The sequence below is a fragment of the Macaca mulatta genome, chromosome 7, assembly GCF_049350105.2.
Source record: "Macaca mulatta isolate MMU2019108-1 chromosome 7, T2T-MMU8v2.0, whole genome shotgun sequence".
Taxonomy (NCBI): Eukaryota; Metazoa; Chordata; class Mammalia; order Primates; family Cercopithecidae; genus Macaca; species Macaca mulatta.
Genome location: NC_133412.1, coordinates 104,273,161 through 104,289,317, shown reverse-complemented (window position 1 = coordinate 104,289,317; position 16,157 = coordinate 104,273,161). Strand labels below are relative to the sequence as shown.

The 16,157-nt window shown below is 41.1% G+C and overlaps 1 protein-coding gene across 26 annotated transcripts in view; it reads left to right on the top strand.

Moving 5' to 3' along the window:
• HECTD1 (HECT domain E3 ubiquitin protein ligase 1) overlaps window positions 1-16,157 on the top strand; it is a 112,469-nt gene that overhangs the window by 45,193 nt on the left and 51,119 nt on the right. For all 26 annotated transcript variants that reach the window (XM_077938616.1, XM_077938612.1, XM_077938615.1 and 23 more), the window contains 3 exon segments: window positions 7,179-7,317; window positions 7,520-7,690; window positions 15,122-15,344. In XM_077938616.1, the coding sequence (XP_077794742.1) occupies window positions 7,179-7,317; window positions 7,520-7,690; window positions 15,122-15,344 (533 nt within the window).

Below are 16,157 nucleotides of genomic sequence, written 5' to 3'. Positions count from 1 at the left end.
TCAATAATGTTTTACTGACTTTACAAAGCTTACGCTATCTTGGCTGGGTGCGGTGGCTAACGCCTGTTATCCCAGCACTTTGGGAGGCTGAGGCAGGTGGATCACTTGAGGCCAGGAGTTTGAAATCAGCCTGGCTAACATGGCAAAACCCATCTCTATGAAAAATTAAAAAATTAACTGGATGTGGTAGCGCTTTTCCATATTCCCAGCTACTCAGGAGGCTGAGGCAGGAGAATTGCTTGAACCCAGGAGGCGGAGGTTGCAGTGAGCTGAGATGGCGCCACTGCATTCCAACCTAGGCACCAGAGCAAGACTCCATCTCAAAAAAAAAAAAAAAAAAAAAAAGGTTACACTATCTGAAATACTGCTTTTTGGGGGCTTTTGTTTGTTTTATTGTCTCTTTAAGGTAAGCACCCTGAGAACTGGTGAGATTCAAGTACCTTATGTACTGCTGCATTCCTACAAAGGCAAGGAGGTATAGAATAGGGCCTGATCCTTAGGTCCTCAGTAGATACTTACTGAATGATTGAATGAGTGTGTTTTGTTAGCAGTTGCAAATATTTCAGTATTAATGGAGTACAGGATACATTTGGAAAGCTCAGAGAGTAACGTTAAGAAAGTAGAGAGGAGCTTTTTATAACCTGTGAAGGCTTTTGTAGGCCATGTGAAATGATCTTGGCTTACTGCAGCCTCTGCCTCCTGGGTTCAAGTGATTCTCCTGCCTCAGCCTCCCAAGGGTTTAACAGGGATTACAGGCATGCACCACCATGCCCAGCTAATTTTTGTAGTTTTAGTAGAGATGGCATTTTGCCATGTTGGCCAGCGTGGTCTTGAACTCCTGACCTCAAGTGATCTGCCTGCCTCAGCCTCCTAAAGTACTGGGATGACAGGGGGTGAGCCACCGCGCCCGGCCCTTTAGACATTTTTAAACAATGTTTTAGCTGCAGGGTCTCACTGTCGCACAGGCTAGAGTATAGTGGAGTGCTCATAGCTTACTGCAATATCAAACTCCTGGGCTCAAGGGATTTTCCCACCTCAGCCTCCCAAGCACCTGCGACCGCAGTTGTGCACCACTGCGCCAGCTAATTTTTTGGGGGAGGACAGGGTGGCTCACTCCGTCACCTAGGCTAGAAGGCTCACAATCTTGGCTCACTGCAGGCTCTGCCTCCCAGGCTCAAGCGATCCTGTCACCTCAGTCTCCCAAGTAGCTGAGACTACAGATGCAAGCCACCATGCCTGGCTAAACACCTGGCTAATTAAAAAAAGTTTTGTTTGTAGAGATGAAGTCTTGCTGTGTTGCCCAGACTGGTCTCAAACTCCTAGGCTCAAGCAATCTTCCCATGTCAGCCTCCCAAAATGTTGGGTTTACAGGCATGAGCCACCGTGTGTGGTCTGGTTTTCTTTTCTTTCTTTCCTTCTTTTTATTTTTTATTTTTTATTTTTTTTGTGACAGGATCTTACCCTGCTGCTCAGCCTGGAGTGCGGTGGTATGATCTTAGCTCACTGCAGCCTCAGCCTCCTGGGCTCAAGCAATTCTCCAGCCTCCCAAGGAGCTGATACTACAGGCGAGCACCACCACACCCGGCTGATTTTTTTTTTTTATGTAAACAGGGTCTCACTATGTTGCCCAGACTGTTGCCCAGATCCTCAAGAGGATCACTCTTGAGCTCTAGTGATCCTCCCAAAGTGCTAAGATTAACAGGTGCGAGCCACTGCGACTGGCCCAGTATTTTTTTTTAAACAGTTTGAGAGAAAAAAGTAGACTTGGTGGGATATAGTGGGAAGTTGTTCTTGGGTGAAAACATTAAATAATCTAAAGACATAAATTCTTCTAAAATTAATTTGTAGGTTATGCAGTTCTAAAGGAAATAACTACAGAATTTGTTTTAGAACTTGACAGATCCCAAAGTTCATCTGGAAGAATAAATAGGTGAGATTATTAAAGAAAAATCTGAAAAGTTAGTGTAACCCTTTAGCAATGAAACCTTTATGATAACTAGCAGAATAGTGTGTAAATCAATGGAATAAAATAGTCCCCCCAATATAGCCAGTTATATATAGGTATTGAATGTATTATAATGAATGTTTCTCAGATCATTCACGGGAGGGAGTACTATTTACTAAGTGGTACTGGAATATCTGCTTTGTAGTTTGATTTTAAAAATCACCCTAATCTTTTATCTTATATTTTAAATCTAAAAAAATTCTAAGACTTAAAAACTAAAGTATTAGGAAAAGAAAAAGGATAAGATACTTTTTTTTCCCTGTCCTCCAAAACTTTTTTTTTTGAGACAATCTTGCTCTGTCACTTAGGCTGCAGTGCAGTGGCATGATCTTGGCTCACTGCACCCTCCGACTCCCAGGTTCAAGCAATTCTCGTGCCTCAGCCTTCCTAGGAGCTTGGAATTAAGGACATGCACCACCATGCCCAGCTAATTTTTGTATTTTTTTAGTAGAGATGGGGTTTCACCATGTTGGCCAGGCTGGTCTTGAACTCCTGGCCTCATGTGATCTACCCTCCTCGGCCTCCCAAAGTGTTGGAATTACAGGCGTGAGCCCCTCCGAACCTCTGAGCAAAGGAAAATATACTTGAATGTTTATCAGACCTTGATAGGAAGAACGGCTTTTTGTTTGTTTGTTTTTTTGAGACAGAGTCCTGCTCTGTTGCCCAGGCTGGAGTGCAGTGCCACCATCTCGGCTCACGGCAACCTCCTGAGTAGCTGGGATCACAGGCACACACCACCATGCCTGGCTAATTTTTTTGTGTTTTTAGTAGAGATGGGGTTTTACCATGTCGGCCAGTCTGGTCTTGAACTCCTGATCTCGTGATCTGCCTACTTTGGCCTCCCAAAATGCTGGGTTTACAGGTGTGAGCCACCACACCCAGCCTGGCTTTTTCTTTTTTCTTTTTTTTTTTTTGAGACAGGGTGTTGCTGTCACCCAGACTGGAGTGCAATAATGTGATCATGGCTCACTGCAACCTTGAATTCCATGGCACAGTGTATCCTCTTGCCTCAGCCTCTTGAGTAGCTAGAACTGCAGGCACACACCACCAGGTCCAACTAATTTTTATTTTTAGAGACAGCCTTGCTTTGCTGCCCAGGCTGGTCTTGAACTCCCAGGCTTAAGCAGTTCCCCTGCCTTGACCTCCCAAACTGTGGGATTATAGGCGTGAGCCACTATGCCTGGCTTACTTTAGAATCTTATTTGCATTAGCCAAATATGTCCTTTTAAATTTATTTTTATGTAAAAAGCATAAAACTACTACATACCAGAAACAGTATTAACTGCAGCCACAGATGTCCCAGAATAGAAACTTTTAATCTAAATAAATTTGCCAGCAGGTGGGTATTTGTTAGCAAATATGACAAAGGGATACTGTCTTTATTATATAAAGGGCATATACAAATTGATCGTAAAAATTTCAGAGCCATTTGAGTAAAGTAGCCAATGAAATTAAGGCACAGTGTTCAAGAAGAAACAGCAAAAAATTAATATAGGAAAATATATTTCCTAGCTGGGCATGTTAGCTCATGCATGTAATCCCAGCACTTTGGGAGGCTGAGGTGGGAGGATTGCTTGAATCCAGGAGTTTGAGACCAGCGTGGGCAACATAGTGAAACCCTGTCCCTATAAAACGCACAAAAATTAGCTGAGTATGGTGGTGCATGCCTGTAGTCCTAGCTACTTGGGAGGCTGAGGTGGGAGGATTGCTTGAGTCTGGGCAGTCAAGGCTGCAGTGAGCCAAGATTGTGCTGCTGCACTCCAGTCTAGGTGACAAAGTGAGATGCTGTCTCAAAAAAAAAAAAAAAAAAAAAAAAAATTCCTTACTAGTAAAAAGCAAAACATTTTAGAGATAAGTAAAATTTGGTATCATTTTTACCTATTCGACAATTGAGAAACTTAAAAAATTAGAAATTTTTTTAAGTAAAGAGGAGTATTGTAGATACTCATATTTAGTGATAATTTAAGGTGTTAACAGCCTTTTTTGAATCAGTTTGCCAATACGAATGCAGTACTCATACACATTCAATACTTAATGAAAGTGTTTAGGCTCTTAGATCTGAGAATCCCTCTGTATTGAAGGAATGTGAAGAAACTATTTCCACAAAAATAAATAGTGCTATTTTTAATGGAAAAGACTGTAAACTACATGTTCAAAATTTATATAATAGTGTTAAACAGAAAAATTTTATGTTGTAAGTATTATGTATCATCTGCTGATTAAGAGAGAGAATTTGAATACAGGCTCTGTAATGTATTAGCTTGGTGATCTTAGTAGACTGATCTATCTCTCAATATCTTCACTTGTAAATTCGAGATAGTAAAACCCACCTCATAGATTTTGTTGTGTGGATTAAATTAATTATGTTTTTAAAGTGCATAAAAAGATTCCTACTCATAATGCCTCAGTATGTGAGAGAGATAGATAAATAATATATAAACATTCTAATGCATTGTTAATTGAAATAAGTAATGATATAAAACTAATACTTAAATTCTGGTATTTACAATGGAATATAAATAAAAACTGGGGCCAGTAATAAAAACTGGGGCCAGGCACAGTGACTCATGCCTATAATCCCAGCACTTTGGGAGGCCAAAGAGGGTGGATCTCCTGAGCACAGGATTTTGACACCAGCCTGGGCAATGTGGTAAAACCCTTTCTCTACAAAAATAGAAAAGTTAGCTGGGCATGGTGGCAGGTGGTGCCTGTAGTCCCAGCTACTTGGAAAGTTGAGACACAAGAATCACTTGAACCTGGGAGTCGGAGGTTGCAGTGAGCCAAAATCCTGCCACTGCACTCCAGCCTTGGGGACAAAGCGAGATGCTGTCTCAAAAAAAAAAAAAAAAAAAAAAAAAAAGAAATTATGGCTGGGTGTGGTGGCTCACACCTGTAATCCCAGTACTTTGAGAGGCTGAGGCAGGTGGATCACCTGAGGTCAGGAGTTTGAGATCAGCCTGGCCAACATGATGAAACTCCGTCTCTATTAAAACTACAAAAATTAGCTGGATGTGGTGGTGCACACCTGTAATCCCAGCTACTCCAGAGGTTGAGACGGGAGAATCGCTTGAACCCAGGAGGTAGAGGTTGCAGTGAGCCGAGATCACGCCACTGCACTTCAGCCTGGGTGACAGAGCGAGACTCTGTTCCAAAAAAATAAATAAATAAAACTAAATTAAAAACAACAAAACAAAAACTGGAAAGAATCAATCCTGTTAGAACAGTTTGTCCTCTGTCCACCTATCATTTTCTGTAATGTACTTGAATTTGTAATAAAGCATATTCCTTCATTAAAGAAATATAATGTTATAACTTCAGCTAGAGAGAGTTATAAAATATGTAGAGACCCCATGCTGTAGAAATACAGTTGTGTCACATGCTTCTCTGGGACATCAGTTGAGAATTTTGCCTCTTTATTCTTCTATCAGTCACCTCAAGGGTAATGATATCTGCAGCTTAGTGCCTAGAACATTGTTAGATACTTAGAAAATATTTGTTAAATGAATTGGTTATTGGCTCTTACATAATAGACAAACCTCTGTTTTTTTGGTTTATTTGTTTTTAAGACAGAGTCTTGCTCTGTCGCCCAGACTGGAGTGCAGTGGCACGATCTTGGCCTGCTACAACCTCCACCTCTAGGATTCAAGCAGTTCTCCTGTCTCAGCCTCCCGAGTAGCTGGGACTACAGGTGCCCACCCTGCCCGACTAATTTTTATGTTTTTGATAGAGATGAGGTTTCACCATATTGGTTAGGCTGATCTCGAACTCCTGACCTCAGGTGATCCACCTGCCTCAGCCTCCCGAAGTGCTAGGATTACAGGCGTGAACCACCTCTCCCAGCCAAGCCCCTTTTTATTAATAGTTTATTATCATTTAAGTGTATGTGGATATGTGTTTTTTATTTTAAAAGATGAGGTTACATGTTATAAAATTGAGGTTAATTTGGCCGGGTGCGGTGGCTCATGCCTGTAGTCCCAGCACTTTGGGAGGCAAAGGTGGGCAGATCACGGGGTCAGGAGATCGAGATTATCCTGGCTAACATGGTGAAACCCCATCTTTACTAAAAATACAAAAAATTAGCCGGGCGTGGTGGCGTGTGCCTGTAGTCCCAGCTACTTGGGAGTCTGAGGCAGGAGAATGGTATGAACCTGGGAGGCGGAGGTTGCAGTGAGCTGAGATTGTGCCACTGTACTCCAGCCTGGGCGACAGAGCGAGACTCTTATCTCAAAAAAAAAAAAAAAAAAAAGAGATTAATTTGTGTGACTTTATTGAGTGTATTTTATGGTCTAAGCAAAGCAGTACGTAAATAAAAGGGAAAGAAGGCATGTGAATTTGTTAATGGTGGGAATATTTTTGGGGCGTGGGATTATTAGGATCTCTTATTTTCATTTATATGAGTCCATAGTTGTAGTGAACATGGATTTTAAACTTGATGAAAGACAAATTAATTTAAAATTTTGTTTTTCATATAAATTACATGGTATCTTAAGTTCTTAGAGCATTGTATTTTGGATTATAGGAAATTTTAGATTAGTTATAATTTGTATCATTTCTTTTCTTTTCTTTTTTTTTGAGATGGAATCTCCTTCAGTCTCCCAGAATGGAGTACAGTGGCACGATCTCCTGGGTTCAAGTGATTATTCTGTCTCAGGCTCCTGAGTAGCTGAGATTACAGGTGCCTGCCACCATGTCTAGCTAATTTTTGTATTTTTGGTAGAGGCGGGATTTCTCCAAGTTGGCCAGGCTAGTCTTGAACTCCTGAGCTCAAGTAATCCACCTGCCTCAGCCTCCCAAAATGCAGGGATTACAGGCATGAGCCACCGTGCTGGGCCCCATTTATTTTCTTGGTAGTTGTAGTACTTTTTACTTAATTTTCTAAAATTATCATGGCATGTTAATGTTCATGCTGGTAAAGTGTAGAATATAGAATAGAAGAGTGCATTTAAGAAAATTATAAGTCATTTTTGGTGAGCTCAATATATTTATAATAGAAAACAAATGGAATTATCTCAAAAATGAACATGTGCTGAGTCCCAATTTTTTTGTATTTTTTTATTAAGTGTATTCTTTTAGAGTGTATAAAATGTAACATTGGCTATTTTACTGTTCATTAATGCATGCATTTTGGTTTAACTTCATTTGGCTTCATATAATTCTATTTTTACTTTTCAAGGAAAGCAAGTCTTGCTCTAATTCGAAAAATGATTCATTTTTGCTCTGAAGCACTGTTAAAAGAAGTTTGCGATTCTGATGTTGGTCACAATTTGCCTACAATACTAGTGGAAATCACTGCAACTGTCCTGGATCAAGAGGTCAGTTTCTTTTTCAAAACTCTTCTAGCATTAATTTCCTTTAGGTAGTAGTCTGAAATAAAAATTTTGTTTTAATTTCAGTAAATCATTTTGTGCAAATTACTGCATTTCTCTGCTCCTGGCAACTAAACTTATTTTTACTGCTTTTCTTTCACTTCCTTGCTATCATGTACTTCCCCCCTCCTTTTTTTTTTTTCCTCAGGATGATGATGATGGCCACTTGCTGGCTTTGCAGATCATAAGGGATTTAGTAGATAAAGGCGGTGATATATTTTTGGATCAGCTAGCCAGACTTGGTGTAATTAGCAAAGTGTCAACGTTGGCAGGTCCTTCCTCTGATGATGAGAATGAAGAGGAATCAAAACCAGAAAAAGTGAGTGGTCTTAATTGTAGAGGTATCAGGAAGAGTTACTTTTGAGGAAAATCTAGTTCGATTTTTGATGGGTTTTGACAAGATGACAATTATCTTGACAAATAAATGACAATGAAATAGTTTTGTATAATTTTTAAATTGGTCAATTTTCTTTTAAAACATTTTATGGATCAACAATTTTAAACATACAGAAATGTTGCAAATATAATTAAAGAATATCAGAATACTCTCTATCCACATCGACTAGTTATTGACATTTTGCCCCATTTCCTTTCATATTTTTTCAGACACGTGTCTCTCTGTGTGTGTGTGTGTGTACATTTTTTTTTTTTTTTTTTTGAGATGCAGTTTTGCTCTTGTTGCCCAGGCTGGAGTGCAATGGCACGATCTCAGCTCACTGTCGCCTCCGCCTCCCGGGTTCAAGTGGTTCTCCTGCCTCAGCCTTCCGAGTAGCTGGGATTACAGGCATGCGCCACCATGCCTGGCTAATTTTGTATTTTTAGTGGAGACGGGGTTTCTCCATGTTGGTCAGGCTGGTCTCAAACTCCTGACCTTGATCCACCCGCCTTGACCTCCCAAAATGCAGGCGTGAGCCACTGCCCCAGCCAATGTGTGTACATTTATTTTATTTTATTTTTATTAATTTTTTGAGACGGAGTTACACTCTTGTTGCCCAGACTGGAGTGCGATCTCAGCTCACTGCAACCTCCACCTTCCTGGGTTCAAGCGATTCTCCTGCCTCAGCCTCCTGAGTAGTTGGGATTACAGGCATGCGCCACCACACTCAGCTAATTTTGTATTTTTAGTAGAAACGGGCTTTCTCCATGTTGGTCAGGCTGGTCTCAAACTCCCGACCTCAGGTGATCCGCCTGTCTCAGCCTCCCAAAGTGCTGGGATTACAAGTGTAAGCCACAGTGCCTGTCCATGTGTACTTTTAAAAAATATTTGATGGTGGCCGGGTATGATGGCTGACGCCTGTCATTCCAGCACTTTGGTAGGCCAAGGCGGGTGGATCACGAGGTCAGGAGTTCAAGACCAGCTTGACCAATATGTTGAAACCCCGTCTCCACTAAAAATACAGAAAAAATTAGCCCGGCGTGGTGGCATGTGCCTGTAGTCCCAGCTACTCGGGAGGCTGAGGCAGGAGAATTGCTTGAACCTGGGAGGCGGAGGTTGCAGTGAGCTGAGATCGTACCACTGTACCCCCGCCTAGGCGACAGAGTGAGACTCCATCTTTTTTTTTTTTTCCCCCCAGACGGAGTCTCGCACTGTCGCCCAGGCTGAGTGCAGTGGCGTGAGTTTGGCTCACTGCAAGCTCCGCCTTCTGGGTTTACGCCATTCTCCTGTCTCAGCCTCCCGAGTAGCTGGGACTACAGGCGCCTGCCACCACACCCGGCTAATTTTTTGTATTTTTAGTAGACACAGGGTTTCGCTGTGCTAGCCAGGATGGTCTTGATCTCCTGACCTTGTGATCTGCCCATCTCAGCCTCCCAAAGTGCTGGGATTACAGGCGTGAGCCACCGTGCCCGGCCTGAGACTCCATCTTAAAAAAAAAAAGATGGTAAGCTGAATACAAAGTTTTCCCTTTTAACCTAAATAATTCACCAAAAAACCAGGACATAGTTGTAGTATCATTATCAAAATTGTACTAATCAGAAAATTTAATATTTATGTAACACTAATATTTTCTCTGGAGACCATATTCAGATTTTGCCATTGTCTTTAATGGCCTTTGTAGTAATTTTTTTTTCTGGTCCACAATGAAATCCAGGAGCACACATTACGTTGCTTATCATATTCCTGAGGACCTGCGACAGTTTGTCCTGAGAACCTATAACAGTCTGTCCCCCTTTCTTTTATTTTCATAGCTTTGGTGTTTATGAAGAGAATAGAACAGTTAATTTGAACAAAGAATCTAACTTTATGTCATGTTTCTTTGTGATTTAATTCAGCTTATGTGTTTTAGCAGAAGTCCTATAGAGGAGATACTATGCTGTTCTAGGTGCATAATGTTCCTTCTTGGAGGCACATTCGTGTCTGTTTGCCCTGTTGGTTATGATAACTTGGATCACTTGCTTAAGTTTTTTCTCTTCCAGGTTTCTCTACTATAAAGTTGCTCTTTTTCCTTTTTTTTTTTGTTGGGATCTTGCTGTGTTGCCCAGGCTGGAGTGCAATGGCATGATCTCGGCTCACTGCAACCTCCACCTTATGGGTTAAAGTGATTCTCATGCCTCAGCCTCCAGAGTAGCTGGGATTACAGGCACGTACCACCACGCCCAGCTAATTTTTGTATTTTTAGTAGAGGCAGGGTTTCACCATATTAGCCAGGCCAGTCTCAAACTTCTGACCTAGGTGATCCCCCCGCCTTGGCCTCCCAAACTGTTGGTATTACAGGCATGAGCCACTGCACTTGGCCTCTTTTTCCTTGTAGTAAGTAATTTGTAGGGACATAATTCCAGACTGTAAATATGCTGTTTCTCGGTAAACTTAACCGACCCATTTCTGTATTCATTGGTAACTCTTGCCTTAGACTGCAAATTTAAATATACCTTTTCCATCTCTAGTGATTCCCAGCAAGATTTATTTCTAATATTTAGTGAATTCTTATTGTATATTAGTAACAAGGTAGTAATATTTTTGAAAAAAAATGGTGGCGTATGAGTTATAATTGTAGAATTCCGAGGGTGGTGAAAAGAGAATGTGTATGTGTTACCCAGATCTGGTTAATTGTCATTACTGGGGGATTTAAGGAAAAACAAAAATATCATCTGAGTTTATTCTCTGGAGCTCTTCCTCTCAAGAAATAGGTTACAGAAATCCCAACCAATATCCCAGCAGTCTTTTTGTAGAAATTAACAAGGAGATTCTAGGCTGAGTACAGTGGCTCACGAGTGTAATCCCAGCACTTGTGGGAGGCCGAGGCAGGGAGATCACCTGACGTCAGAAGTTCGAAACCAACCTGGCCAACATGGTGAAACCCTGTCTCTACAAAAAATACAAAAATTAGCCAGGCGGCCGGGCGCGGTGGCTCAAGCCTGTAATCCCAGCACTTTGGGAGGCCGAGACGGGCGGATCACGAGGTCAGGAGATCGAGACCATCCTGGCTAACACAGTGAAACCCCGTCTCTACTAAAAAATACAAAAAAATAGCCGGCGAGGTGGCGGGCGCCTGTAGTCCCAGCTACTCGGGAGGCTGAGGCAGGAGAATGGCGCAAACCCGGGAGGCGGAGCTTGCAGTGAGCTGAGATCCGGCCACTGCACTCCAGCCTGGGTGACAGCGTGAGACTCCCTCTCAAAAAAAATAAAAAAAAAAAAATAATTAGCCAGGCATGGTGGCACTTGCCTGTAGTCCCAGCTACTCGGGAAGTTGAGGCAGGAGAATCACTTGAACTGGGAGGTGGAGGTTGCACTGAGCTGAGATCGCACCACTGCACTCCAGCCTGGGCAACAGAGCAAGACTCTGTCTTAAAAAAAAAAAAAAATTAGCTGGGCGTGGTGGCACGCACCTGTAATCCCAGCTACTTTGGAGGCTGAGGCAGGAGAACTGCTTGAACCTGGGAGACAGAGGTTGCAGTGAGCCGAGATCGTGCCATTGCATTCCAGTCTGGTTGACAGAACGAAACTCCATCTCAAAAAAAAAAGAAAACAAGGAGGATCTAACATTTATATATAAATGCAAATATTCTAACATTTACATATAAATGCAATAGCCAAAGCAACCTGGAAAAGGAGCAGCATGGAAGGATATACATCAACAGATTTCCAGTCTTTTATAAAACTTCAGTAATCAAGGAAGTGTGACAATAGTGTAAAGATAGATTAATGACCCAGTACACATATGGTCAATCAGTTTTCAACAAAAGTGCTAAGACAATCAAGAAAGGATGATCTTTTCAGAAAATGAACAGGTCAATAGCATATGCAAAACAAATTGAACTTCAACCCTTACTGTATATATATAAAATATATATATAGTATCATTTTTCTTTTTCTTTTGTTTTTTGAGATTGAATCTGCCTCAGTCTCAACCCTTTCCATGTGTATATATAGCATTATATATATACATTGTGTATATACATGGTAAGGGTCCCATATACAAAAATTAACAAAATGAACCATAGACTAAAATGTATACACTAAAATTATGAAACTTCTAGAGAAAAAGAGAAATCTCAGTGACCTTGGGCTTGGGAAAGATTTCAAAAATGAAACTTTAAACGGTTATACTGTAAAAGAACACATAATTGCTAAGTTGTACTTCATCATCACACACTTTTGCTCTTCAAAATACATTGAAATGGTCGGCTGGACACGATGGCTCATGCCTGTAATCCCAGGACTTTGGGGAGGCTCAGGTGGGAGAATTGCTTGAGCCCAGGAGTTTGAGACCAGTCTGGGCAAAATTGTGAGACTCTGTGTCTGTTTTTTTTTTTTTTTTTTTGAGACCGAGTCTTGGCTCACTGCAAGCTCCGCCTCCCGGGTTCATGCCATTCTTCTTCCTCAGCCTCCCGAGTAGCTGGGACTGCCACAATGCCTGGCTGATTTTTTGTATTTTTAGTAGAGACAGGGTTTTACCATATTAGCCAGGATGGTCTCCATCTCCTGACCTCGTGATCTGCCCACTTTGGCCTCCCAAAGTGCTGGGATTACAGGCCCGAGCCACATGCCCGGCCAACCCCATCTCTATTTTTATTAAAAAAAAAAAAGAGAAAATTAAAAGGGAAGCCAGATAATTCTCTCAGATTGTATTTATCTAAAAATGTCTTTATTTGGCCTTCTTTTTAAATTTTTTTTTTTTGAGACAGGGTCTTGCTCTGTCACCCAGGCGGGAGTGCAGTGGCGCGATCTTGGCTCATTGCAACCTCCGCCTCCTGTGTTCAAGCAATTCTCCTGCCTCAGCCTCCCAAGTGGCCGGAATTATAGGTGCACACCACCATGCTCAACTAATTTTTGTATTTTTCGTAGAGACAAGGTTTCACTATCGTTAGCCAGGCTGGTCTTCAACTCTTGACCTCAAAGTGATCCACAGCACCTCGCCTCTTTTTTTTTTTTTAATTAAAAAAATATTTATTTTATTTTTGTAGAGATGAGGGTCTCACTATGTTGCCAAGGCTAGGTTGGTTTTTGGCCTCAAGTTATCCTCCCGCTTTGGCCTTCCAAACACTGTGATTCTTTGTCTAGTAATTTTTGATTTGCTACTGGATATTGTAAATGTTATGATACTGAGCTTTGGGCTTTGTGGTCTTTCGTAAGGAATATTGGGCTTTGGCCAGGTACCTTGGCTCACGCCTGTAATTCCAGCACTTTGGGAGGCTGAGGTGGACAGGTTGCTCGAGCCCACGAGTTCAAGGTTAGCCTAGGTAACATGGCAAAACCCTGTCTCTACAAAGAATACAAAATTGTCATTGCATGGTGGCAGAATAGCTTTTACTCTAGGGAAGTTCACCCCTGTGATCCTGAATTTGTGATTTCTCTGAATTCACTGAATATCCTGGTGATCCATGAGGATTTTCTACTCTGGCTGTTTGGAATGCAAATGTCTGGCCGCTTGTATGATCTCTTACAACTTTCCAGTTGTTCTTTGCCCAATCTTATGGAGTATCACCCTGTATATGACTGTAGTGCTCAGTGGAAACTACTTTGCAGATTTCTGGAAAGGCTTTTTCTCTTTAGTTCCCTAATAGTGAACTCAGCCTCCACATATTCCAGTTGCCTTAAACTCCTCAAACTCTGATCTGTGTTTTCTTAACTTGTACTGCTAGGATCTGTGTTCCCCTTCCTCATGAGCTCAGCCAGCAAATGGTCTCTACTTTGTTTGCTTTCATTTTCTTAAGGATCATAGTCTTGCATTGACTGTTGTTTAGTGTTTGAAAACACATTTTTCATGTATCTTATCTATATTTTAGTTGGTTGTAATGGATATATTTAGAGAATTTAATAATTTTTTTATGTGAATATTTTCAATTTTTAAATATGTCCAAAGAAAGTTTTAGGAACACAGGCTGAGCTACAAAATGTTTATAGATTGTTTTTTTAAAAAAACATGCTCAGTTGGGCGCGGTGACTCATGCCTAATCCCAGCATTTTGGGAGGCTGAGGCGGCCGGATCATGAGGTCAGGAGATCGAGACCATCCTGGCTAATACCGTGAAACCCTGTCTCTACTAAAAATACAAACAATTAGCCAGGTGTGGTTGTGGGCGCCTGTAGTCCCAGCTACTTGGGAGGCTGAGGCAGGAGAATGGCGTGAACCAGGGAGGCGGAGCTTGCATTGAGTGGAGATTGCGCCACTGTATTCCAGCCTGGGTGACAGAGTGGGGGAAAAAAAAAAGCTGTAGCTAAAATACTTGTATGATCATGGGAACGAGTATATTTGATTCACTTGGCTAAAGGTGGGGCCTTGGAATGAATGAATGAATTTTATTTACTTATAATAGATAATATATATTATAACATATAAATTATAAATATATGTAATATATTTATAGAGAGAGACACTGTCTCTATTATCTATATAGAGATAATAGACAGTGTCTCTATTAGCTAGCTAGCTAGCTAGCTAGATAGATATAGATAATAGAGACAGAGCCCCAGTCTGTCACCCAGGCTGGAGTTCTGTGGCACAATCCTTCACTATAACCTCACATTCCAGGGCCCAAGCAGTCTTCCTGCTTCCACTTCTCTAGTATCTAGAGCTACAGGTGCGCACTGCCACCCTCAGCTAATGTTAAAATTTTTTTTGTGGAGACAGACTCAGTACGTTGCCCAGGCTGATCTTGAACTCCTGGCCTAAGCAGTCCTCCTGCCTTGGCCTCCAAAAGTGTTGAGGTAACAGGCTTGAGCCATCACTCTCAGCCAAAATTTATCTTTAAAAAGCTTCTTTGGTGATTCTGTTATACACTTCAGTTTGGATACCATTGAGCCTCTCTAAATCATCATTTTTTACAAATAGACCCAGAGATGTAGTGAGTTCAGCAAGGTTTTAGGTTATTATCTTGTTTGTAGTGCTCTAATCCATTAGTCTTTACCCCACTACACCTGGACACGATATAATGTAGGTCATTAATTACATGAATTTCTTGATATTTTTAATACTTATTTGTAAGATTTAGTTATAGGTAATTAGAATTGAGAGCCAGGTGCTGTGGCTTGGACCTGTAATCCCAGCTACTTTGGAGGTTGAGGTGGGAAGATTGCCTGAGGCCAGGAGTTAGAGGCTTCTGTAAGCTATGATGACACTACTGCACTCCAGCCTGGGTGACAGAGTGAGACCATGTTTCTAAAAGGAAAAAAAAAAAATTAAACTACACGCAATTGAGTATTATGTTCAGAACATTTAAATTTGAAATTAGATTCTTGTTTTTAAAATACGTATAAATATTTGAAATTGAAATTATTTCCCATGTTTAATTGAATAATTCTACACATTTAGGAAGATGAACCACAGGAAGATGCTAAAGAATTGCAGCAAGGTAAACCATATCATTGGAGAGACTGGTCAATCATTAGGGGAAGAGACTGCTTGTATATTTGGAGTGATGCAGCAGCCTTGGAATTATCTAATGGCAGTAATGGATGGTTCAGATTTATCTTGGATGGAAAACTTGCCACCATGTATTCAAGTGGTAGTCCTGAAGGTGGATCTGACAGTTCAGGTAATATTTTGTTTCAATTAAAATATTTTCCCAGTTTCTACAGTTTTTTTTCCTCATATTTTTGCTACCATTGTCATGGTATTTTATTTAATTTTTTGAGATTGAGTCTCACTCCGTCACCCAGGCTGGAGTACAGTGGTGCGATCTCGGCTCACTGAAACCTCCACCTCCCGGGTTCAGGCAATTCTCCTGTCTCATCTTCCCAAGTAGCTGGGACTACAGGCACCTGCCACCACGCCTGGCTAATTTTTGTATTATTAGTAGAGATGGGATTTCACCTTGTTGGTCAGGCTAGTCTCGAACTCCTGACCTCAGGTAATCCACCTGCCTCAGCCTCCCGAAGTGCTGGAGTTACAGGTGTGAGCCACTGCGCCCAGCCCGTCATGGTATTTAAAAAAAATATTTGTTTCTTTATTTTTTAATATCCATTTTTTTGTATCAGTAGAGAAAAATTATTATACCATGAAAATGTTTCATAAATGTCTTTTTACTGCATGGGACAAGGAACAACACTATATCTACTTTTTAAAAAATATCTTTACAAATATAGCTCCTTTTTTGGGGGGGGGGGCGCGGAGACAGTGTCTTACTCTGTTTCCCAGGCTAGAGAGTGGTGGTGTGATCATAGCTCATCGCAACCTCAAACTCATGAGTTCAAGTGATCATCTCGCCTTAGCTTCCCAAGTAGCTGGGACTACAGATGTGTACCACCATGCCTGGCTAATATTTCCAGTTTCTAATTTAGTTTTATTGTTTAAAATTTATGTTTTAATAGGTCTTTTTTTTTTTTAAGAGAAAATACATGTTATATTT